Source organism: Coenobita brevimanus, chromosome 87 (assembly GCF_032717465.1).
Source record: "Coenobita brevimanus isolate Jiangsu-jjx chromosome 87, ASM3271746v2, whole genome shotgun sequence".
Taxonomy (NCBI): Eukaryota; Metazoa; Arthropoda; class Malacostraca; order Decapoda; family Coenobitidae; genus Coenobita; species Coenobita brevimanus.
In genome coordinates, this window is record NC_137040.1 from 2,735,364 (window position 1) to 2,760,036 (window position 24,673).

Genomic DNA, 24,673 nt, shown 5'->3' on the forward strand with positions numbered 1-24,673 from the left:
CTTCACTCTCCTGCAGTGGACCTAATATTACTGATACAGATAAGTAATAAAATTTCCTTACTGAAAATCATATATTCATCTCACTTTTCTTCATTGTGCCACCTAAATAACTTGTTTTGCATTAGGCTAAAACTGCAAGGCAGATCTTGTATTCCAATACCAGTCTGAGAAAAGTTGTTAATTTACATATAGTCTATGTACATTTAACCTTTTAAACATATCAGGATACCGGTACCTTTTGACTCATTCACTCACCTTTCAAGCCCTCAGATTCCTCACTCTACATCATATTCCTAATTATCTGTACTATAGATCTTAACAAGCACAAAAATACTATATACAGTAGATTTGGAAACATGTATACTTGCTTCGGCAGTACATATACTAAAACTGGAACGATACAGAGATTAGCATGGCCCCTGCGCAAGGATTTGGTAACACAAAACCACACATAAGATGTCGCTAAAGTTTTGGGTTGCGAGTGATGCACCTCGTCCCCATAGAACCCTCCAAAGTGACTGAAGGACAAGAAATCGCCTAGAGATCTAAAAACTTACATGACTGACTTACCTAGTAACACGGCACTGAAAAAGACCAGATGAAAAGACATAACAACTGTCAGTCCTACCAAGGCGATGAGATTACCTGAGATGACTCGTATACACATTAACAAAACACAATAACAACTGGCTAATCTAGAGGGATACGTGCCACAGTAACAATTTTGCGTCTGCGGTAGTCATTAACAAGGCTCTTGCTATTACTGAAAAATGATTAACACGATCATAACTTTTAATAAGACGAACATAGACATAAATATGTCTAAAGTAATGGCCATGACCATGGTCGAAGTGGCTGGATGAAGGTCAAGAACAATGTCGAGATATAAAGGATTGTAGTAAGGAAGAGATATGGGCGGGGGGGGGGGAGTCACGATGCAAGAGCAAAATGTCTTGCTTATATACTTTCTACTTCATGCTTTGAAGAGAGAAAAGTTCGAAAGAGTGTCATTTTGTTGGAGTTACCCTTCACAAGAAACCTGGAGATTTTCTCTGGTAATATTGTGAGAGAAAACCATATTTAATTATAACGATTGTTTATTATTCGCGCTGATCAGGGTCTCGTTCACATTATCGAAGATACGTATTTAAAAGTGTCGTATTATCCTAGAATATTTTTCTGTGTATGTCTGAGAAATCAGATATTCCATAATGATGTCACATTTACAGGGAAATTTACAACGCGGAATAGTAATATGGCTTGACCTGGCGTCAATGTAAATATTGGGTAATCAAATTTATCTAAAGATAGAAAAATGATGCAATCGATGAATGTGGCTGTGACTTTACTTTGTATAGAGCGAAAATAATGAAAAGATGTATTCCATCAATTTTTACATTTCAAATTTTATGTATTAGCACTGAAACATTGACCTTATAATAGAATCTGATGGCGTATTAATACAATTACTGGAAATTTGGTTGTACATCCGAAGCAGACGTCAAGCAAATTGTCAGAACACCTCTAGGCCAATGTTTACATCACAACTCCAACATGATTTTACACGACAATGCAGTTCCTCATGCAATAGGAGAGAGTTATGAGCATATCACCGCACATGTCACCGCAAGAAGACACTGAAATGCATTGGTGTCGTGACGCTACGAAGGTGTTCCTGCCCTGCTTAGTGAATCACATCAAATTGGCGGGAACTGAGGTTAGATGGCCCCGGCACTACCCACGCAACGCAAGGTTAGTGTTGCTTGTGCTTTCCTTGAAATGGTTAATTGCAGCCACAGTTTTAGCTCTGTTACGATGGCAGCATAGCGTAGACAGACTGGGGTTATTAAACACCAGCAACCCCAGCAGATAACCGTGCTATAGGCCAATTGGCATCCTCTTACTACATTTCATCTATCATAAGGACTTTCTTTAATTTCAGGATGTGTTCAAGAGTTGTAACAGAGTCCCCAGTAAAGCTGGGTGGAAGTGATGAGTCTTCAGGGGACTTGCATGTTGGGTGCAAGCAATTAGATGCAGCCAATATATCACCCAGCAAGAGGAAACTGGATGATATAACCAACCTCACCTCATCTGGCACCACCCTCTCTCTCCTTCCAGCCTCATTGCTCCTTCAGAAGGGTATTGACCTGATCAAGGCTCAGGTAAGTGTTTGTTATACATTACATGTGATTCATTATCTACCTCAGGCATTGTGAGAACATTCTGAGATGACTGAAACTTAAGTTATTTGCTATGCATCATACTCGTTTGCATTGCTACTTGCCTTGGCAGCTTCATAAGGCTTCCAGTTTTCATTATACTGTATCAATATTTCATAGTGTACTGTTTTCACAGGCTCAGAATTCTCCAGAAAAGAAGGTCAAGTCTCGTCCTTTCACTGTCTCCATTGAGGGCAACATTGGAAGTGGCAAGTCGACTTTTCTTCAGTATTTCTCAACCCAGCCTGGGGTTGACACTCACCAGGTTAGTCACAGTTACTGACCCTAAAGAATTAGTCATCCATGCGCAAAGTCTAGGATGTGTAGAGGCAAAAATACCTCAAAGTGATGCAGCCTTAAATGAGAAATGCTTTATGCTTGTGTTTGAGGGGATAAAAGCACAAAAAATAAATAAATAAATAAAAAAGCACTCAGAGGAATGTAACTTGCAATACTTTGGTGATAGAAACTCCGTGCACAAACAGCTAGATAAGGAGTTTATTACAAGCTCACAGTAAAACAGTCTACCCGCGTCGGCTGTCTGCTAAGAACTGATGCAATAACGCCGTCTTCAGGCGTGGGAGAGCATGCTGACCTAGCAAATTTAGTGGGGGCATGTATGCATTGGGGGGGGACATATATACATCGGGGGTAGACATATTGTGGAGGGGGTACAGGAACATTATACTTAATCATGAATACTGGTCACTGTAAGTGAAGAACGTGTGTTAATTAATCAGACTCAATTCAGAGATCAGAGTGAGAGTGTCAGACAAGGTCTAAGTGTATGTAAATTGCCTACTGTGGTAGAGTCGGGAAATTTTAAAGTGCAATTGTTTCACTGGTACTGCTACTTTTGGTTTGGTTACACTTTATCATTTTATGATTTACTTATTTCATGTACTTCAGGAACCAATTGGCTTGTGGACCAACCTTGAAGGACACAATCTGCTTGGAAAGCTGTATGAGGACCCCCAGAGGTGGAGCTTCCTCTTTCAGTCCTATGTGCAGCTCACTCGCCTCAACATACACCTCCAGCACACACCAAACCCTGTCAAACTCATAGAGCGCTCGCTTCAGAATAATAGGTAAATTGAACCACAATTTGGATTTGTAAAAACTGTACAAGAAGTCCCCAGTAAGTTTAAGAAATTTGCTGCTTAAAGTTTCATTGCTACTCTTAAATCGCCTTTGGTAATTATTGTGATTTTACAGTTATAAAAAAAAAAGTTGTGAGCCCAACCGTGGGCCCTTATGCTCCTGTTTATGTAGGGTTCAGTGGGACTTTATGATGATGTTTTAGAACATAAACCAGATCATGTCACTTCAGTCCGATGTGATCCATAAGGAGTTGAATCCTACGGTTTTGGTTGATGTCTATGTTTCACATGATGCCACTCAGGTGAAGGTGACTGGACACCCTTGCATTAATCCTAAGACATCTTCTTCATGTTATCCCTTCCACCTTGTGATTTTATTTGACTTTGGACTGACATTTCAAACTGTAATGGCTAGATATAGCCTTAAAAAACCCATTCAGTACAGTATGAGCTTTTAAGTTTCATAAAATCATCTGATAACAGCAGAAATAAAATACCATAAAGGATGTCACCCAGATTCAATGGATTTAACATCTGAACCCTGTGACAGAGAAGTCAGTCTGAAACTAGAGGAAGGAAATTGTAAGTGAGGTGTTCTTGTTTCCAGTCAAATATGGCCCATAAGGGTTTACATCCAATGATGATTTGGGGTATATCACATATTATGTTACCGAAGAGCATGCTGCTGGTCACTCATGCCTTAAATGTTTGGTGCTGTGCTCCTGTTGAGACACTAAAGGATTGGATAAACCTGTAAGCAGTGATGAGTATGAATCCAACATTTATATATATTCTTGCCTCAGGTACTGCTTCCTGGAGAGTGGCTATGACAGTGGAGACCTCACAGGGGCTGAATACAGTGTCCTCTGTGAATATTATGACCTTCTTGAGTCACATCTCGACATTGGCATTGATCTCATTGGTGAGAGGCATTCTGTGGTTTCATTATCATCTATCTATCTATCCGTCTGTCTATTCCAGACGCCTTAATCCTGTAAGGGGTGGCCACAAACAAATTGCTTCCATATCACTCTGTCCCCTGCCATTTCACTGCCTGGCTCCCAGCTCACACCCCCCTCTTTTATATACCTCTCCACTCCATCCCTCCATCTCATCCTTGGCCTCCCCCTTCCTCTCCTCCCCTCCACCTCAGTCACATACACTCTCCTCATGTCTCTCACTTTCCATCCTCTCCACATGGCCAAACCACCTCAGTGTATTTCTCCTAACGCATTGTATCACGTCCACATCCACACCACAACGCTTCTTCACATCCTCATTGTCAGTCGGTCTCTCCCTGTGACTCTACAGGGTCCTCTCAAATAACTCATTTCCACTGCACTCACTCTAGACTTCTGTCCCTCCAACAAGGTCCAAGCTTCACTTCCATACGTTAGAGTTAGTATCACAATACTGTCATGTAGTAACTTTTTCACTTCCATGCTCACTTCCCTATTTCTTATCACTGCTTTCAAGGAACCAGCAACCTTTCTTCCTTGTTGTACCCTTTCAAGCACTTCACCCTCCAAACTTCCATCCTAACTTATCAAACTACCCGAGTACTTAAACGCACTCACATTTTCCATTGCCTCCTCATCCAACCTCACTGTACACACACTGACTTCACATCGCTCGAAGACCATACCTTTGCTCTTCCCTACATTTACCTTTAGATTCCGTTTCTTACCCACTCTCCCAAACTCATCCACCAAGCCTTGCAGCTCCCCTTCTTCTTCACTTACCAACACATTATCATCTGCATTACCAGTAAATAAGAAGTAGAGGTAAAATAATTGTGATCCTTTTAGAAAATTGTCAGACCTGGATAGTTATTATATTTAATCATGTTTGATATGATTGCAAGAAAATGAACACAAGTGAACTGTGATTTAACTCCCTTTTTCGGAAATCTTCCTCCTTATAAGAGTCAAATCTCTGGAAAGGATGGTATTTAGAAAAGATGAAATGAGTGACATTACTGGGGTTAATGATGATGTATAAACCTTTCAATATGATGGGTTTACTAAGTTAAGTAAAACCACCTGCAGTAGTCAGAATGGAGCAAAGAGTGACATAATCGTTCTTCCGTTTTTAGGATCATTGATAAAAGTACTGTACATACATACATAAAAATTACACCATGTTTCCTGTAATGGAACCCCCATAATGGGGTTGGCCATAGTACAATTGCTGGAATGTTTTCTTTGGACAAGAAGCTAAATCATTAGCCAAAACCAGCCAATTACTTCCCAATGGTTACTAGGAGCTGTTGGGAAGTAAAGCAATTGTAGTCTTTCAGTTTTACACTACCAGTACTTACACTGTACTGATAATTGATAACTCTCTTGGTTTTTGCTTGTTATATGACTCTTTAATCTCCCCCCCCCCACACACACGCACACAGTATACTTGCGAACCAGCCCTGAGGTTGTTCATGCCAGAATGGTCAAAAGGGGTCGCACAGAAGAGGCTGGCGTACCAATCGAGTATTTGAGAAAGGTAAGCAGTATAGGGGAGAAGGGGGTTAATCCCCTGTTACCCCATTTGTGGTGGTGGTGAGGGAGGGAGCAATGCATGGCTACCTTATCCCAATACTTTGAAGAGTAGATGGACTGCCTACTCCCCATGTTAGTATTACATGATTATAAAACTTTCAGTCACCCTTCTTTGGTATCAAACCCATTTGCATGTCAGAGCAGTCATTCTAGATATGAAGTTCTAACCATTGGACCAACTGCTGCCATGTGTAATAAATATTGCTCTCTATATACTGTCTCTAATAATAAAAATTAATTGCCATTAATTTTACATAGATTCTTTTTAATACATTTTCTTTGTCAGAGGCAACTGGACTTTACTGAGACGTGTAATGGTACTAGGGGCATAGATCATTTTTGTACTTATACATGCTCTAGGCTACAGCAGCTTAGCCTCAGGCTGCTACACCATGATAGGTGTAATATGGGAGTGGCTGTTACTGTTTTATTACTTTTGTCATAAATTTTTGTAAGTAATCCCTTGATTATCCAACGTAACAGAGCCAAAGGCCTGTCCAGAAAGTGGATCTTCTGGATAATGGACTTCTCCCCTGGCCCCCATTTGTACATAACCTAACTTTGAAAGCCATTGTAAAATGCCACTACAGTTCATCATACAACACTTGCTCCTGCTGTTTAACACTACTCTGACTGGTCAGGCAGACCTATAAATCACAGCCAAGCAGGCCCATCTGACCGAGAGGAGCTGTTTGCTACCTGGGAACATGAGGGAACTGGGAATGACTGAGGGGGTCTCTAGCTGATGCTGGGTGAGCTACCTAGCCACACAGCGCGGCACCACCAGGCTATTCCCACATGGCTGGGTGAATGTGTTCGTGTGGCCATAATATCCACTTGGACACAAGCATTTTATCCGGATAAAATGGAAAAATGTACGAATAATGGCTTTGAACAATCAGATCATAGTGTCTAGGTAATGGATTGTTCAGATAATGGATGTCCAGATAGTCGAGGGATTACCGTACAGAATTTTGTTTGTGACTGCTAAATGTAATGTGTTCCATGATCCAGGTTCACAACTACTACGAGAGGTGGTTACTGCAGCATGAGCCTCGTGCCCCACCAGCTCCTGTGCTGGTAATAGATGCTGATCAGGACTTGGACCAGATTAAGAGGGAATATGAATGCAAGAAGGCTGTCATCATGGGGCACAAGGCACTCCAGTCTTAGGTACTGTACATACTTGCTCAGTCAGAAATACAGGTATTGTAGCAATTGGGTGTGGAGTTTTGTATCATGAAACAGCTGTTTTTACACCTGAAGTATTGTTATTTTGCTGCTGAGGAAGTTAGTACAGTTCAGTCACATATGACATGTGGATTGTATCCCTAACAGTTGTCTTGTTCTAAGTTTTTCACCTAGTGTAAATAAAAAAACTGGTACTGGTATAGAACTGTGTTGCAGCCTCAAGACCCAAGTTCCCCTTTTGACTCTTCAACCCATGTCACTTCCCGTAGCCACACTCCAGTTATCAAAATGCTACCAAGCACTATTCTTAAGTACAGTGTATTAGAATGCCCATTCCCTGCCAACACCGAGATAAAATGAAAATGTAACCCTCTTCATGCAAGTCTTTTTATCCCAGACTTGCCCAGCCACCACAACACTCTCGTCGTACATCTGTTCACTGGCTGGCTGACACCACAGCAGTAGTGAAACAGCTGAAGCTGACCTCCGGGAAAGTTGAATATTTATTCAGTCTTCAAGTGACTTTAACGTTGTTGTTAAAAATATTGAGAATCTTGTTGCATCACACATCATCATCATCAATATCATCATCATCATCGTCATCATCTGGACCTCCTTTTCCACCCTAGGGCAGGGTGAGGAGTAGCGGTGTCCTGCCAGCCCAAATTTGCCCAGTCCAATGGGTGAAGCTTCCATTCACTCGTCATTCAAGACCCTGGAATGCTGGCTTTATCGGATACGCCAAAAACATTCACCACGTTCTGTAGCTTCACATAAACATATCTGATTGAGTCACACACACTTATGAATTGTAAACACAGGCTAAGCCACTGATTAGTGGAAGGTGGGGTGTGGTGTGGTGGAGGGATGCCTTGCCATGACCAAGGGCCATATTTATAAACCCTACTGACGTCATTCACAGTCATTTTAGAGTTAATATTAAATTGAAAAAATAATTTAAATAGTCTGTAATATAGTAATACTTTAGTGTTATGGAGATTTGTTGCACTGTGAATTGGTTGTGATTGTTTTTTCCCCAATGTCACCACTACCACACCCACACAAGGATTTATTATTGCTCCATACACACTCACTTATGAAGTACCTTGACAGATGCAAGGACAAAGATGATGGTTAGAACTTTTTAAATTACCAGGTATGAGGAAAGTGAAAGGAAAGATTCACTCTCTGAAAAATAAATGGAAATGGCAGGAATCTTCACAAAGTGGCACCATACCCCACATGGAAGTTGACGGCATGATTTTTTTTCCCTGCCCGGGTAGTTCAAATCAAAGCTGGAATGAGTCTCTTCATTTGGTCATTGGCTGGCTACAATTGATGGTTGCATAAGTGTTGGGAAAGAGGGTTGTGTTGTGCTCACCAAGATTGGATTTGGTGTGTTGTACTGTAGGAATTCACATTCTGTTTAGTGAATTCATGTACCGTACTTACTTTTATAGGGATCTTCCAGTCATAGGTTGCATTATAAATGTTTTGTGCTGTAAACAAAGCACTTTGTATTTGACTGTACTGTAACTAATTGGTTACTTAACTTTAGCTGTAATCGTTAAAAAAAAAAATCTTGGTTAGGTCGCATTCCAGAATAAAAGAGTTTTACTCACCATAGGAGAGGTATTTTGAACTGGGGAGGTTAGATATAATGTTAATTTACCCCTTCCCCACAAAAGATGTCTCTTAAGAAGAATAAAATCACCTGGAAGCTTGACAAATCAACAGTAAAATATGTTGGTAGACTCAGGAGGTTGTTATCTGAAAAGCAGTGATGTTAATCTAGTACTTTAATATTCTGAGAAATATCAATGTGTAAACTTTGCCAACTCTTAAGGAATAGCTATACATAGAAGGAACACTGTTCAAAATTCGTACTGTGTGTGTGTGTGTGTGTGTGTGTGTGTGTGTGTGTTTTACTTGTGAATGTCACGGTTGAATCAAGTCATAGTAGAGATTTTGCAGTAGCCGGTATTTTGATAAACAACCACTGTGTTTGTGTGTGTGAGAGAGAGAGTAATGTGAGGAATAAAGCGAAATTCTTATCCCATCCACATGCCAACAGACTACATCATATACTGTACTCCCACATAAGGATTTAGGCTCTTAATACCCATATCTATCGTGATTTGGTGGAAAAATTAAGTGAGGACTGATGTACTGGTATTATTAGGAGTATATGATGACATCATTTCTTGTGACAGCAAGCAGTTAAAACTGTTTTGCCAGTTCTGATTCTTCAAACAGTTTTCTTGAATAATTTGAATTTATTCTTTTGACCATGATACCTACATTCTTTTTGGGTACCAGTATTTCCATGAAACCTTTCAGTACAATGGTGTACTGTTTTATTAAGCCTAGGATTTATCTTTCATAGTAATGGAGTTAAGGAAGACTGTATGTTAACTTCTTGAGTTGGAAAAATTCTTCATAAGTTGAATGAAATCAACAGGAGGTGTGAAAAAATAAAAAAGAGGTTGTCATACTGAAGGCATTAATGGATCAAGAAGTGTGACTAGGTTTTAGTATTTAACTGTTAGTCCAATCATCATAACTCAGTTTTATTTATTTATGTGGGGTCATGAGATTGTGAGCCTATCGTGATGGTCTCATTGGGGATGTGAATTGGAGGAGAATAGCAGACTCAAGTATAGTAGTGAGATTCATCCTCTTATGTTGTGGGAAATACAATTCTGCTTGCAACACAAGTGCTTGACATTGGGGTCACCACATCTTTTTTCTGCATTACAATGTACTGGTAGGTTTCAACAACTCTTCTTTTGCCCCTTCTAGTTGCCCATTATTGTGTAATATATAAAATTTGGGGTAGTAGTACTCTCCCCATTCTCAGGGTTGCTTAAAAAAGAAAATTGACGGAATGAAAGGTTATATTAACATACATAAATACATACATCATCTATATTAAATAATATTCAGTTCATTTGTTAAAGAGCTGCTGTGAGGAAAAGGCCAGATTCATACTCCATTGTACTGTGTCACCCTGGGTAATGCATGCTATTAGTAGTTTAGTTTTAAGAGTCAAGAGTCTAACTCTAGTGTAAACATAGTTAATCTTTGTATTTTATATATGCCAAAAAAGCATAGTAAAACAGTGCTGTTGTTATTTATGTACTATATTTATACAAGAGTTTTGTAGCTACTTTGGAGTTTGAATAAACTTATATTCAGGGCTGTGTTGTTTTTGCATGTGGTACTTTTTGTTAAGAATTGTCAGTTTCTGAAAATACTTTATAAATTGGAAATTCAATAATCACTGGATTTGTTACTGCAGAGTTTGAGTTTAATCTTCACAGAACATTGCTCTGGGGTAAGTGACTAGCCCCCTTATTCTAAATGTCTGAAATGTGTAGCCTTTCCTTGGGCTCCTCCATGTGCCTTGTAGCTATATTATGGCAAGATGCTAATTCTTCATTATTTCTTCCTTCCCAAGTTTTGTTGAATGTTACCTCTGCCAACGAAGTCAGGCGAAGGTTTATGTGTTCACCCATGTCTTTGTGTACAAGATATTTCAAAAAGTTGTTAATGGAATGTATGTGGAGTACAGAGAATGGATAGGATATGAAATAATGTGATTCGTGAAAGATGTGGCGAGGGGAAGTCTGTGGACACCAGAATTAGAGTGTGCTGAGATGGTATGGTCATGTGGAGAGAATGGATAACAATAGAATGGTGAAAAGGGAATATCTGAGCAAATGTGAAGGAGGGAGGAGGCAAGGTAGGCCAAAGTGGAGAGATATGATGGATGTGTGTGTAAGGAAGAGAGGTGTGGAAGTTGGTTGAGGCTAGGAGACTGTCAAAAGATCGAGCTAGCTGGATGAATGTTGTGAGAAGTGCATAATCAGGGATTTGGCACCCTTTTTCAACATGACAGCATTCGGATTGACTCTGTCTGGTATGTTTATGTGAAGCTACAGGATCTGGTGAAAGTTTTTGGCGTATCAGATACTGTAGAGCGGCGGCTTGAAATGATGAGTGAATTTAACGGATGCCTGTCCCATTGGATTGGGCAAACTTGGGCTGTCTGGACATTGCTACTCCTCACCCTGCCCTAGGGTGGGAATGGAGGTCCAGATGATGATGATAATGGATTTATGTGAAACATGGTGGAATGTTGAGCAGTGGTTCTAGAAAGTATAAAGTTTTGTGGTTGATCTGGATCCAGAGTCAGGAATAAATTGAATTTTATTTGCATTGACTGAGATGTAAGTAAGCTGCGTGCAGTCTAAGGCAATACGTAATTTACAGTTAGCTATGATGGATTGTAAAAGTATTTGGTAGGAAAGGAATTACAACAGTAAATAATAAAATGTTATTGGAAACTTATCTCTATCTATCTATAGCCCTAAGCCCTAATCCCCCAAAGGGTGGCCGCAGACGAAATGCCTCCAAGTCGCTGTCACCCACCATTTGACTACCCTCCCCCCAACTCACTCCGCCTCCCTCATATACCTCTCAACTCCATCCCTCCACCCCATCCTCGGTCTACCCCTCGCTCTCCCTCCCTGTATCTTATGAATTCCTTTACATTTCGAAACAGAGCTAATATTTGCTGAAAGTGTATGGCAAGACCCATCACCTTTTGTTGTACAAGTACTCTGTGTATCTTTATAACAATAATTATTTCAGTTCTAGTGGAGGTATACGAATGTGCCTACTCACACGTGTAGAATCACCGACCAGTTAAGTCTGCCTCACATTCCTTTCACCTGTTTTGCTTTTTAGTTAACCTCATTCTCCATGCATTACATGTCCTAACTACTTTATTCATACACCAGTTTCTAAAGATACATATTTGAGCGGGTTGCCTCTACGCCGAGTAGCCTGACAACTTCCACCTTTTGTAAATTCATGCATCATGTGTCACATCCCTTAACCAGAGTTTGTGGTATCTCTGTTGGATGGCAGTGCATTTTTATACTACTTTTCAATAAATAGGTGTAGCAGACTATCAACCCCATGATAGTGTACATGATACGTGTCACGGCAGCAAGAAACAAGTACAGCTCATTATGACCGTAACATTGTTAGTGTATATATATCTCTCATTTACGGTAACATCCAGTAAGGTTGCCTTTGCAGTGCCGGGATAGTTTGAATATACATGCTCCCACATTTATGTACTTTGTAAAATATTCGGTTGCTTGCAGTTGGCACCCGCTGGCTGAGTTGTCAAATTTAGTGTTCGGACGTAATGATGTACAAAAGGTAATATTTTTACTGTTTGATATAAAGCTTTATAGTTTTTTGTGATGCAGCTTACACTGAATTCTTGTGTGCGTCCATGAAACGTTTCATGTAAGATATATGAATATAATTGATTACAACAATATAATGTAATCTGAAGCCATGGCCAACAGAAAAGGATTGTGCCGGGGCCTGGGGTAAACATCAGCTAGCTGTCTGGTTGGGGTCGTGCCTTCTTCAGCAGCAATGGCTCAGCTCGCATACTTTGTGTTTATTTTCTGTGGGTTTTTGCAGTATTCTTATGGCGAAGACTTTTACAGTTTCACAGTCAAGGATAATACAGGCCAAGATGTGTCTCTGGAGCGATACAGAGGAAAGGTACGGCGGCACAGGTTACCGTAATGAACTTAAATTTACAACTCCCATATTTGACGAGTAAGCAGAAACAGTAATAGTTAAAAGATTAGAGCTAGATTTGCGAACAGTTGGAGAGGATATTTTTGGACTATTAACCCACTTTTACTACCAGCATTACCAGACTAGCCTCTTTTATAGTTTAGGCTAGTTTTGTAAACTACCAGTATTCTAGTATTAGTTGACACATTAATTGATCAAGTTGAATATGTTGTTGGGAAATATCTTAAGACCTAGTTGTTCAAGCCTTTTTTTTTATTTTTTTTATTTTATTATTTTTTTTTTTTTAATGCTTCTGCCCCCAAATTGTCAGATTGCCTCATTTTTATTATTGATGTCACAAATGAAAGCAGGCAGATCATCTGGTAAAAGCTACATTAAACCTCTCCGGTTTGAAAATCTATCCCAAACAGAATAAAATAATTTGGGTATATCAAGAAGGCAATGTAGTAGGCACCATCAGAGTGAAGGGGCCAGTGACCCTGGTGCAGTTGATAAGTACAGATCAAATCCATCCTTGTTTTTTCCAGGTGACCCTTGTTGTGAATGTTGCAAGTTTGTGTGGATACACAGACAGTACATATAAAGAGCTTAAGAAACTACATGATATTTTGAGTAAGTATACCCAGTTTGTATAGTGCAGTATTTAAACATTTACTGTATGGGGAAAATAATGTATGACTGTTTTGACCAGATGTGGACACTTCATACATAGAGAGGATTGAGTTGAGTCTGAATCTGAGGGTCTGAGTTTGGCTAAAACAGTTTTATCGTTACAGTAAACATTTCTTTATGTGGTTATAATTCTTACATTTTAATAGTTTGTAGTACGATTCTTGTTTTAGATCATACTCAGTCAGTCATTTTTACGGTGTTCTCTCGTTGGCTTTTACATTCACAAGCACCTTCTTGGACATTTTTACCAGAAATCAGTAATAGCTACAGTTCCTGTAACATAGCTGTTGCTTGCTAATAACACATGATCTCTCCCATGCATCTGATTTCTCCCTCACCACTGTGCATGCACTTGCTAACCTGCTGTAACTGCAAGGGCTTTGGCCTCCAGTCCCTGTGCAGTAATTATATCACCTCACACTGCATAGCTGCATAGGCAAATAAAAAATAAATACATAAATCATATTGTTGACAGGCACTGAGGCTGTACAATAAGGTGAAAACTGGTGCATAAGGGGAACCTAGGTGTTATTTGTGAGGGCTCAGTTTCCAATGAAAACACCTTTGAAGAATAGTTGTTTCTAAAGGTGACAGCTAAATACCCTCAAAATAACTGGATTGAGTATAGGCTGAAATGAGAATACAGTAAAAACTCAATATAACAGCCTTCAGTAGACCGGAATTCGCTTTTATTGGAATCAGGGAGCTACCTGACTAAATTCTTATATATCAGAAAAAGTCCAGTATAGTCAGAAGCAGTCTGGACTGCCTGACCACTTTAACTATGTTTACCACAAGAAGGCAAATAAATGACATGTGATTAGTGTACCATACTGTATTATTATATATATTATTTAATTATTGTAGTGAATGTATAATACAGTATGGTACTGCAATGGTAGTGAAAAGTATAAAAACCGTTGGTGCAATCTGGACTAATGTCTGATATATCAGAAAAAGTTCGGATTAGCAGGGTGGAGTCTGGATGTCACTTTTATCGTAATTTTGCTTTATTTGGAATGGCTTGGGCCCCAATTGGTACGTTATAGTGAGGTTTTACTGTAATACCAAATTCATGTCACTTATATGAAGACAAAGTACTGTAGCCTATACTTGTCATGGAACATACCATAGTCTGCAGACTATATATTGGTGCTATTTAAATCACAGCCAGTATACCAGTATACAGTAATTGTTTCAGGAAGGAAGTACCAGTACAGTAAAACCTCAATATAATGGACTTCAGTAGACCGGAATTCGTTTTTATCGGACTCGAGGAGCTACTAGACTAAAATCCTATATATCGGAAAAAGTCCAATAAAGCTAGAAGCAGTCTGGACTGCCTGACCACATCAGCTATGTTCAGCACAATAAAGTAAATAAAAGACATGTTTATCAGTGTACAGTACAGTATTATTATATATATTACACCATTTGATTAATGTAGTGAAGTTATAACACAGTACAGTACCGCAATGGTAGTCAAAACAGTTTAAAAACCGTTCATACGATCCAGACTAATGTCTGATATATCGGAAAAAGTCTGGATTAGCAGGGAGAAGTCCGGATGTCGCTTTTATCGGAGTATTACATTTTTCAGAATGGTTTGGGCCGCAATTAGTCCGCTATAATGAGGTCTTACTGTACTTATGTTTTTAATGTGTTACTCGAATTTGTCTTTTTATCATGATGATAATCATCATCCTTTACTTCTTTATTCACCTAAGGATGGGGTCCAGCAGAGTCCAGAAATATGAAAAGTGAAGGCACAATAGAGGGAAGTCTGCATCATATTGTATTAATAATAAATTTTTGCTTTGTGTCACAAAATTATAGAGACTACTTCTCTGCGTCAGCATTCTTAATGTACCGTACAAGGAAAGAGAAAGAACACTAGAGGAAATCTGCACTGTGTCACGTTGCATTAATCAGTTTTTGCACATAATTCCCAGGCTATGGAGACTACTTTTCTGTGCTGGCCTTTCCGTGCAACCAGTTTGGAGATCAGGAGCCACATGACATTGAAGACATAGTGGAGCATATCACCAGTTATTATGAAGTGGAGTTCCCCATCTTCAACAAAATCAGTGTGTATGGGGAGCATGCAGATCCAGCTTTCAAATTTCTCACTGGTAAGTCAGTGTCTCCCGCTTTTGTACTTCACTTTAAAATCTCATCGTCTGTAAGACATCTCTTCGGACATTCTTTTAAATACTGTCATCTGTCATTGATCTGCAGTTGGATGTTACTTCTTTCTGATATATTTTAAAGCAAATAGGGGATTACCATATGTAATCCTAATTTGGGCTTATGAGCAGTGTTTTAGAACTATGGAATAGAGGTCGCAAATGTGGATGGTCCATTAGTCACTTGAAAAAGTTATGTGGACTGACAAACGGCAGTTGGTCAGGAACTGAACTAAGTTGAGCAGTGGTAGAATTAACTTTTATATTATTGTACCTGTGAAGCAGTTTTGTCCTGCTGAAAGGACAGGCCTTTCCTCTGCAAAGGGGATAATCCTTTATAACCTCTGGATGTCATACCTAATCAAATTGCAAAATGAATTTAGTTCTGCAAATAATTTCAAATCTTACCACTCCCAGGGGTGCATTTTTAGGTGTGGGGGGGGATACCTTTATACAGCATATATAAATATGTACAGTATTATACCATTACAATTTACATACAAGCTACTGGTAACCGTCTCCTTAAATCCTTGGATTGAATACCCAAGCTATGGGTCTCCTGTTTTCCCGATGGGGCAGTAAAGGATCAGATGATGGCAGTTTATCTCTTACAAACTCCTCTTTGTTTTGCCAGATTCTTCTTCAGTAGTACCTGACTGGAACTTCTATAAATACCTGGTAGACGAGTCTGGCCAGGTTTTGGGAGCATGGGGGACACGAACTGCCATCCAGGACATCTTTGATCAAATTCAGGCGACTGTGGAGAAGGTTAAGGCTGTGGGGAAGACAAGAAGTACTGAGGAGAAACCTGATGGGGGAGAAAAAGCAGAGGATGCCACAACCAGCAGTTCAGAATCTATCAAGGAAGAACTGTGAAGCCTTAGTCTTGGCAGCTGATGAGGAAGAAGTTAACTTGGCGCTGGTATGTCAGTAACTTTTGTATTGTACAAGTCTAGCTTTTGAGTTGGGTAGTTACAGTAGTTAAGGTATGTACTGTATCTGTTTATAGCAAGATGCCTTAACACCCTGTAGGATCTAGATATAGATAGATAACAAAGTGTAGCTATACTCAAGGTAATGGTATACAGTCATGTTACTGTATTGGTTAGATAATGCAGTGTAACCCTACACCAGGTAATGGTATACATTACTGTATACAACCAATATACTGCTCGAATTCTAGATGTTTGCAGATTGTTTAATTAATTTATTTCATGTACTTAATGCCAGTATTACTAAAAATTATACCGGTATACTCTCTTGAGCAGCCATTTATTTATTTTTGTGTGAAGAAGTCTGACAAGAATTTTATGAATACAGTAATTAAAATTTATTAGTCATTAATCCTCAGAGGCTAAGAGACTTTACAGCTGAATAACCTACAGTATATTGTGGTAACTAGTATCAGACATGTCAGTTGGCTTGAAGGGTTAAGACTGCTAAACACTATGCCATGTGACCGCAAAGTAGAAACTAAGGAAAATATTAAGGTAGCTACAGTTTATTTTTTCATATTTTGAGGGCTTCCAGAAAATGCTTGTATTTAATAATGTCACTAAGGTGGTGGAAATAGGTTATTTGTAAGTTTGAATAATTTAGACTTAATCACCCTCAGAAATTGTATGTATGCTGTATTGTACAAAGTCATCTCAGAATTTGTCATTATCACTGACATGGCATAAATAATGAAGTTCAGTTTATATACTGGCACCCTAAGGTAAATTCCTGTCTCACCAAAAGTGTTGAGTTAGAATCCAATCTCATAGTTTACATTAATGCAGTGGGTTTGATATTCTAGAACCATAAGATGCCCTGTATTTTAAATTTAGATGGTAGTATTGGGCCATTCTGTGGTGGTCATAAGGAATACTGAAAATTATGCTCAGTGCCAGATTTAGACTTTGCGAGGCCATAAGCTGTATAAAGCTTGGAGGTCTCTTGTTGAAAAGTTACACTAGATAGTGTCACAAAGATGCATACCAAAACAGGACCTTGGGTAAAAAAAAAAAAAAAAAAAAAAAAAAAAAACTTTTAATTATTTAATAGCAAGGTATTTAAAGTGAAAAAAACAAATTATTATTATAAAATTTTACCCCCTCCCCCCCAAAAAAGTGAAATTTTGTGAAGCCCCAGCAGATTGTGAGGCCCCAAGCTGTAGCTTGTTTAGCTTATGTTTAAGTCTGGCACTGATACTGTACAGAAGTATGTAGTAGTAGTGCAGCATCTGCCTGAGAGAATATTCAGTGTTTTTGTTTCTGAATAATTCCTCAGTACTGTACTGTATTCTGCTTCAGTGAGCATCCTCAGTATTTTAGAATTAAAATTGCTTATGAATATCTGCTGGTATATTAAAATGTTATCTTGGGTATTTTCAGTACAGAAAAGTGGCATTTTTGTTTATTGTTGTTGGTTAACCTAATGACCTCTGACAGGTAAAATTGTGTAGTTTAGAAAATATGATATTGCTGTCCTGTAGAAACTCACTACGATATATTGGACCAGCCCATAATTTTGTCAGGCACCTTAACTCTTCCGGACTTCCATTTATTAGACTGTTTGTTACAAAAGTGACCAAAGCTTGGAGCAACCAGTACTTACGGTAGATGAGCCACCTCCACCTCTTTTTTTTCCCTTCTGTTTTTTTTTTTTTTTTTTTTTTTCTTACAATTATATTTTAAACTCTGTGTGCATACACAGTTTTTGTATTTTTTTTTTTTTTTTACTGCTTTAATGTCTCTGATATTGCTTTTAATACACTATGCATACTTTACAGTGTCTTGGGCTCACTAGAGTTGTATAAGACTGTGTAGTGTGTATTATACTTAAGCCTGATATATCCCCCTAAACTCAGGACTGAGTGAAATCTGTTTTTATCAGGCATGCATTTAGCAGACTGTGTTACTCCCACTTTGTACAATATAATGAGATTTTACGATGTTGCCACTGTTAAAGGTTGGGATTGATGTTACACTGCCACCCAAGGTCTTTAGCGATAACATGATTTTATCATATGTTTAAGCACAGTTACACAGGTAGCATCATGAGCAAAAGTTCGATGACATTTCTGTGCCAGCTTTGGCAGTGGAAGATGTTACATGAAACCGTTTTATGTGAAAACAATATGTAGCTCAAAATAAAAGAGTATGAGAAGGAATGATACTCTGTTGTTTTAGGAAGAATGAGAAACATGAAAGGTAGGACACAAGGCTGGTTGGCAAACTTTTGCATGTGACTTTAATGTAAACTATATGAACTGTCAACCCTTTAAAGGTTTATTGAATCTCATAATTGCTCAAATGGTTCATTGTCTACAATGTTGGCTTTAGAAGATTTATAATTTTATTAGGTTAATTTAAAGATGATAAACAATGGAAGTCCATAAAATGTTATGTGAAATCTCAGGCATTGAAATTAGTTTTCAGTAAAACTCGTAAATTATTTCCCATAGTAGTTATGATGAGGTATTTGTAATTTGGTCTGTTTTTTCTGAAGTTAACATTATTATATTTTTTATACATACTGTATGTGTTGTTTGTGCTTAAAGAAGTTTCATATTTTAATAGTGTTTTATTTGCCAGTTAGTGAATAGGTAATAGTGTACTTGCAGTAGTGAAAGATGGAGGGAAAACAAAGCTTTTCAGGTACAAAATAAAGGAGATACGAGGAGACAGTAAACAAAAATGTTGGTGCTGATCAACTCTGCCCTGGCTTGAGCAGCCCTGTCAACTGCAGGCAGGCAGCTGCCTTTGCAAGGCCGTCCTGTGTAGTGACGAGGTTACCTTGCATTTGAGAGCGCCCCACAACAGTGAGGCTTGGTTCCTGGTTCCAGGATGGCTGTTGCATTTGCATCTCCATCCATTTGGTAGGGGCACCATAGTAGGCTCCGTATCACCCCATTATTTGGGTATGTGATTATCACCCAGCATTGTAAATAGTTTCCTGGGGTTGTCACTCAGTGTACAGTGGAAAGAAGATTAATTATAAGAGACAGGAAGGAGGAGATGTAGACACACAGATAGATTGATAAAGGTGAGTTAGAAGTTGGCAGCACTAGAAAGTGAATGATAGTTGCTGCCACCTACCACCAAACAAAACTGTGAAGTGCAAATGTAAATACAGTAAATCCTCATTATTTTATTATTATTATTTTTTTATTAATAATATTATTATTATTATTACAGATGATGATGAAGATTATTTTTTAGCTGAATCCATAGTAAATACCAGAAGCTTTAGGGAAGTTCATTGCTACTTTACTACCTAGGCAAGTGATTTGCCAGTTAACCTTTCAGTACCAAGTATGTATAAAGACATGATATTTTGGAACACATCCATGGCATAACACAAAAACTGCTTGTTTATGATAAAAGGCAAGGATGGTTAAAGTACTGTGTGTGATACGCAGGGTATGACTGCTTTAACCATTTGCTGAGCATGGATAACGTTAGAGGAGCAATATAAATACTGTAAGTATGGTAGTGGATGGATGGCTACCATGGACTGAGAGGTCCTACTGTGAGAGAGAAATATGGCTATACCTCACACAATCACTCCATGGCAAGAAACATTGAACTCCATGGAAATAGTCAAAGTCCAAGGCTAGACTCAACACTTACAAATTTTATTTCACAGCTGGGATTTCTTTTTTCCCAAGTTTCCAGGAACTGTTGAGAGCTAATTTGGCTTATTACCACAGAAAACATCAGCTGTATCACAGCCAACCTCAATATGGTGATTTCTTAAGAGGAAGGATGGGATTATAATGACTGATTGACAGTATCTTTGGGATGTCCACATTTGATGAAAAGGGTGTGTAAAGATATAAAAACATTACCAGACTGAAAGAAATAAAGGAGGTACTGCTATTTCAGATGTACAACTGTGGTATGTTAGCTGATAAGCAATTGTCTGGCAGTGACCAGAATATTTAAAAAGACATTACCATCCAGAAGAAGTAAGCCTTGAAATGAACTTCTCTAGTGGGGTATACCAGTAGAGGTGGTACTGGTCTCATAACTGACAAGATGCAACAAACTTGGAACTAATCAAAACAGAAAATGGTTGAAAGTGGAAGGTTACTACATTTCAAAAGCACAAATGGTAATAATCTTTCATAGAAATGTAACATCCATATTACTATACTATGTGCCAGTCCAGAAATGGAACTACAGAAAAGTAGGCAGCATACTGGATGGAGAGATAGAAAATAAAATCCACAAGGCAGTGGACTATCAACAACTGAAGATGATTCTGACATCTGAATGAAAGAAAACAGGGTACAGTACTAGTAACCTGGCTTTATGTCAAGGATCAATAGTGGGTTAAAATATTTGATCATAAAACAGCAGTACACAAAACTTTCATGATAGAAAAAAGTGAAGTACTGTACTGTATTGTACTGTACAGTTGTATACAATATTACAGTGAATAATGACAATGGTGCAGGAGGAAAATGTGGATGAACATGGTAGAAGACTACAATATACAGTATTGCAATGGATATTGGTTTCGATAATGGAATATCTTAGGCATAGTCAAAACTCAAGAATAAAATGGTTTTGCCTGTTACAGGTAAAAACCAGAGCTTATGATAGTCAAAACTCAAGAATAAAATGGTTTTGCCTGTTACAGGTAAAAACCAGAGCTTATGATGCCAAACTGGAGCATGTTGGAAGAAGCTTAATGAGGAGCAGAGAGAAATATTTCTAGGTGGCAACAGTTTGTTGCAAGAGAACCAGGGTTGAGAGGCAACTTTACTACTTGGGAAAAAAAAAGGCACTACAGTGTTTTCTGTTTCAGTGTCTTATTTATGCGTCCATTTAAGAACCCAAATTTTATGAGCTGGTATTGTACCCAGGTATTCTTGTCAAAAGCTCACCTTTTCTTAAACTGATGTGTCCCACATAAAACCATGGTACAGATCATGCACAGGACTAATGAAATGCAGTGTTTTATGAACATCAACTATATTTCTGATAAAGCAGGAACACCAACTAATGTGCTACAGTCATCAGACAGAGTGATAAATCCCACACTATAGTATAAGAAAGAGCAGTTCCTTTAAGGAATTACAATACTGATGGCTTGAATTACTGCCTTCACCTTTGGCACAAGTTCTTCCCTATATTTGCCTATTATATTATCCTCCTTTGTATAAACAAGAAAATTACTTTTACACTGACTGTACATTTCACGAGGGCAGCGTTCTTTGTAGTGATTCATCTGCACCATTGATATGTTTAGTACTTTGTTGGACTTCATTTTGGGATACAGACTTTCCAAGGTGTAATGATTGAAAACTGCTCGAGAAGTCACTGTTGACACAAAACTCTTGACTGAATGACCCACGAGGCTGAAATTTGCACTCCGTACTGTATTTTGGAGCATGTGGAAATAAGTGGGTAAACTAAGATCCTTTGTTGAATTAAATACTCCTAGGAAATAAGCATTCTGAGCTGACAATGATGCATACTTGCTCAAAATCTTTGGACTTTCTTTCATGATGTCTGCAAGCAGTTCAGACCACGTGTAGGCCTTTACTGGTATTATAACTTCATCAATATCTAAGGGTATTATGTATTCATACTGGTACAGACTTCTGTACAAGCAATCATTATAAGGTACAAGTTCATTTCTTCTTTTCTGCCACATGGCTTTCTTCAGGTACAATGAGCGTAACTTGGGTTCATTAGGTTGATCACCAGGTAGTGTAAGTGGGATAACTTTCACCTGACCTTTACTGGAATAATACTGTAAGAGTTTCTCAATACCCTCATGAACTGTATATTTGTACATAAACACTATATCAGCCCCAAGAATGTTAAGAAGTTCCAGCCATTCAATAAATCTCAAGGAAACATCTTTGCTATAATCCATCCCTTTGACACACACTGCAAACTGCTTCCTCTTTCCTTTCTGCCAGTTTTCCATCCCTTCCCTGTGGACTACCAGCAGACTGGTTGGGTCTGCACATGCTCGAGATGTGACTGACACAGCTCCTGGATATACTTTTTTGTCACGCATCTCAAGAGGTACAGGACAAGTAAAGAGGTACGTGTGGTAAGTATCAGGATCTGGGTTGCGGTTCCATTGTTCCAACCACACTTCAGTAACCTCAGCCTTCATCACCACCCTCTCTGGTCCCTCATACCAAAGGCTACAGTAATATAACTCTTCTTTTTTTATTTTGCCCATTGACATTCCAATTATTCTGATATAATGATACTCTGACCCTGAGTACATATACCTAGAGTCATAATAAGCACTGTATAAATATATCCTTGCATCTACTTTCTGCCAGAATTTGTTACTCCACTCAACATGAATTTCATCTGGTCTTAACAGATTTGTACAGTTGTGAACCTGCAAAGTATAGAACCTAGATTCGATTGCTGAACCTACAACTATTTCATATTCATTAACATGTTTGCGTTGAGGTTTCTCTGAACTTGGAGGTGGTGATGTAGCTGATGAGGCTCTGAAGTAAGCATAATACAAAATTATAGTGAATGCTGTTACTCCAACTAACATCAGCAGTTTGAATGGTGAGGTTCTCATTATGGTAAGTGAATGACAAGTGAACTTACGAAGCAAAACATTAATGTTATACTGTAATGATTAAATACCATACACAACAATGTGCTTACTTAGAACTGAAGATAGCTATAGTCTATTGCATTCACTGTTATTAGTGCACAATGTTTAAGGGATGTTGTACAATTACACACATAATAATGGTGTTTTGAGTCTGCTGCCCCTAGTCTTGGCTGTTTTCAACAGCTGCATGTTTAATTCCTCTTCTTCCAAGCTCATCACAGATTAATTTTTTTTTCAACTGAAAGAACCAAAGTGCAATGAGTTACAGAATATAAATAATGGGTATACCAACAAGCTAAATAATGTACAGAACAGTATCATTCAAAATAGGCTACAGTGTTTCAATCTTAAATGTGTTAAGCAGATAATGCTGCAGTTTTGTACAGTATTTTTTTCATCAGTAATTTATGGAAAAATTAGATATAAATCAGTTTGAGTGGAAAAGTGGTTCATATGGGCATGCTAAAATACTGTTCCAAACAATCATCAGGAAAAGGTAACTGACTGAGGGTTCTAGTTTTCCTTTTAGCTAACAAAATGGGGAGAAAATGATGCACTTAGAAAAATGACCACGACAGATACATTAAAGCACGGAGAGTACTGTAAAACAAAGAATGGAGGGATACTGAACTGTTAACCTACATCTTTGGCAGTATACTACAATACAGCCATACATTACCAGAAAAATGTGACTTGCTGCTTGTGAATATAATTTTAGAATGATAAGGAGATGAAAAGTACATGCAAATATCAATTGAACCACATACCTACCATTAGCTTTGTTATGTATGACCAGAAAAAAGACATACACAGTGTGCTTTAAAGATCATTTATGACCAAATAATGCTTGCACAGTGATTAAAAAGCCCTATCATTACAGTTATCTATATGTACCATACAGTTTCTGACTTAATTGTACTAGTAAGTCAGTAAGAATTTTACCTAAATACCATATTTCATGCATCTTTGTGATTGCTGTTTCTTAAAATGAATTAAGATGGTCAGACTTTATGTGCAGTACACTAATACTGATAACAAGAAGAGAGGAGAGATGAAGATTTGCTTTCATCTCACTCAGAAACCCTTCTTGGGAAATCATCTGGTATTGGTAAAAGGTAAAATGATCCATTGAATGTGAAAAGGCTATTCCTTGTTAGTTCTGTGAATGTTTTTGAAGCTCAGAATAAATAAAATTAAATAAACGAAACATCCAGTACTTGGCTAAGTGATGAATCTCCTGTCATCATTCTCATTTCCAAAATCCTACAGTTCTGCAATACTGTTTTCGTACATTCACTGAAGTATTACCTCTAAATGACCTAAAATTCATTTAAAGTACTGACAGTCCTACGACACATCATTAGCATAAAAATAAAACTTACCACCACGCTAATGTTAATGCATTCCTAGTACTTAGGAGGGCACTCCTACAGGCGTTTGATGTCTGTGAAAAACTGGACGCCACGCCACCTTCTAGTTGTAGTCTCCACAGGATCTCAGTTAGTTGTTTTTGTTTCAGC

General features: G+C 38.3%; 3 protein-coding genes and 1 pseudogene across 4 annotated transcripts; 3 read left to right on the forward strand and 1 right to left on the reverse strand.

The window, feature by feature from the left end:
* The first annotated feature begins 360 nt into the window (after window positions 1–360).
* Window positions 361–460, forward strand: LOC145411065 (U6 spliceosomal RNA; annotated as a pseudogene).
* Window positions 461–1,546: 1,086 nt separating this feature from the next.
* On the forward strand, window positions 1,547–7,589 carry LOC145410930 (deoxynucleoside kinase-like). Its single transcript, XM_080280972.1, has 8 exons — window positions 1,547–1,752; window positions 1,943–2,165; window positions 2,359–2,487; window positions 3,132–3,310; window positions 4,126–4,244; window positions 5,727–5,821; window positions 6,892–7,050; window positions 7,466–7,589. The coding sequence occupies exons 1-7, from the start codon at window positions 1,601–1,603 to the stop codon at window positions 7,048–7,050; spliced, it is 1,056 nt and encodes a 351-aa protein (XP_080137098.1). The 5' UTR covers window positions 1,547–1,600; the 3' UTR covers window positions 7,466–7,589.
* A 4,924-nt stretch (window positions 7,590–12,513) lies between these two features.
* On the forward strand, window positions 12,514–22,559 carry LOC145411053 (glutathione peroxidase 7-like). 2 transcript variants are annotated; one of them, XM_080281126.1, is made up of 5 exons: window positions 12,514–12,660; window positions 13,227–13,311; window positions 15,324–15,503; window positions 16,192–16,479; window positions 22,480–22,559. In XM_080281126.1, the coding sequence occupies exons 1-4, from the start codon at window positions 12,529–12,531 to the stop codon at window positions 16,431–16,433; spliced, it is 639 nt and encodes a 212-aa protein (XP_080137252.1). In that variant the 5' UTR covers window positions 12,514–12,528; the 3' UTR covers window positions 16,434–16,479; window positions 22,480–22,559. The 2 variants fall into 2 exon arrangements, with proteins under 2 accessions (XP_080137252.1, XP_080137251.1); XM_080281125.1 differs by lacking the exon at window positions 22,480–22,559 and having other exon boundaries at window positions 16,192–19,089.
* Window positions 21,494–23,440, reverse strand: LOC145411052 (uncharacterized). Its single transcript, XM_080281124.1, has one exon. The coding sequence runs from the start codon at window positions 23,112–23,114 to the stop codon at window positions 21,618–21,620; it is 1,497 nt and encodes a 498-aa protein (XP_080137250.1). The 5' UTR covers window positions 23,115–23,440; the 3' UTR covers window positions 21,494–21,617.
* Window positions 23,441–24,673: the final 1,233 nt, after the last annotated feature.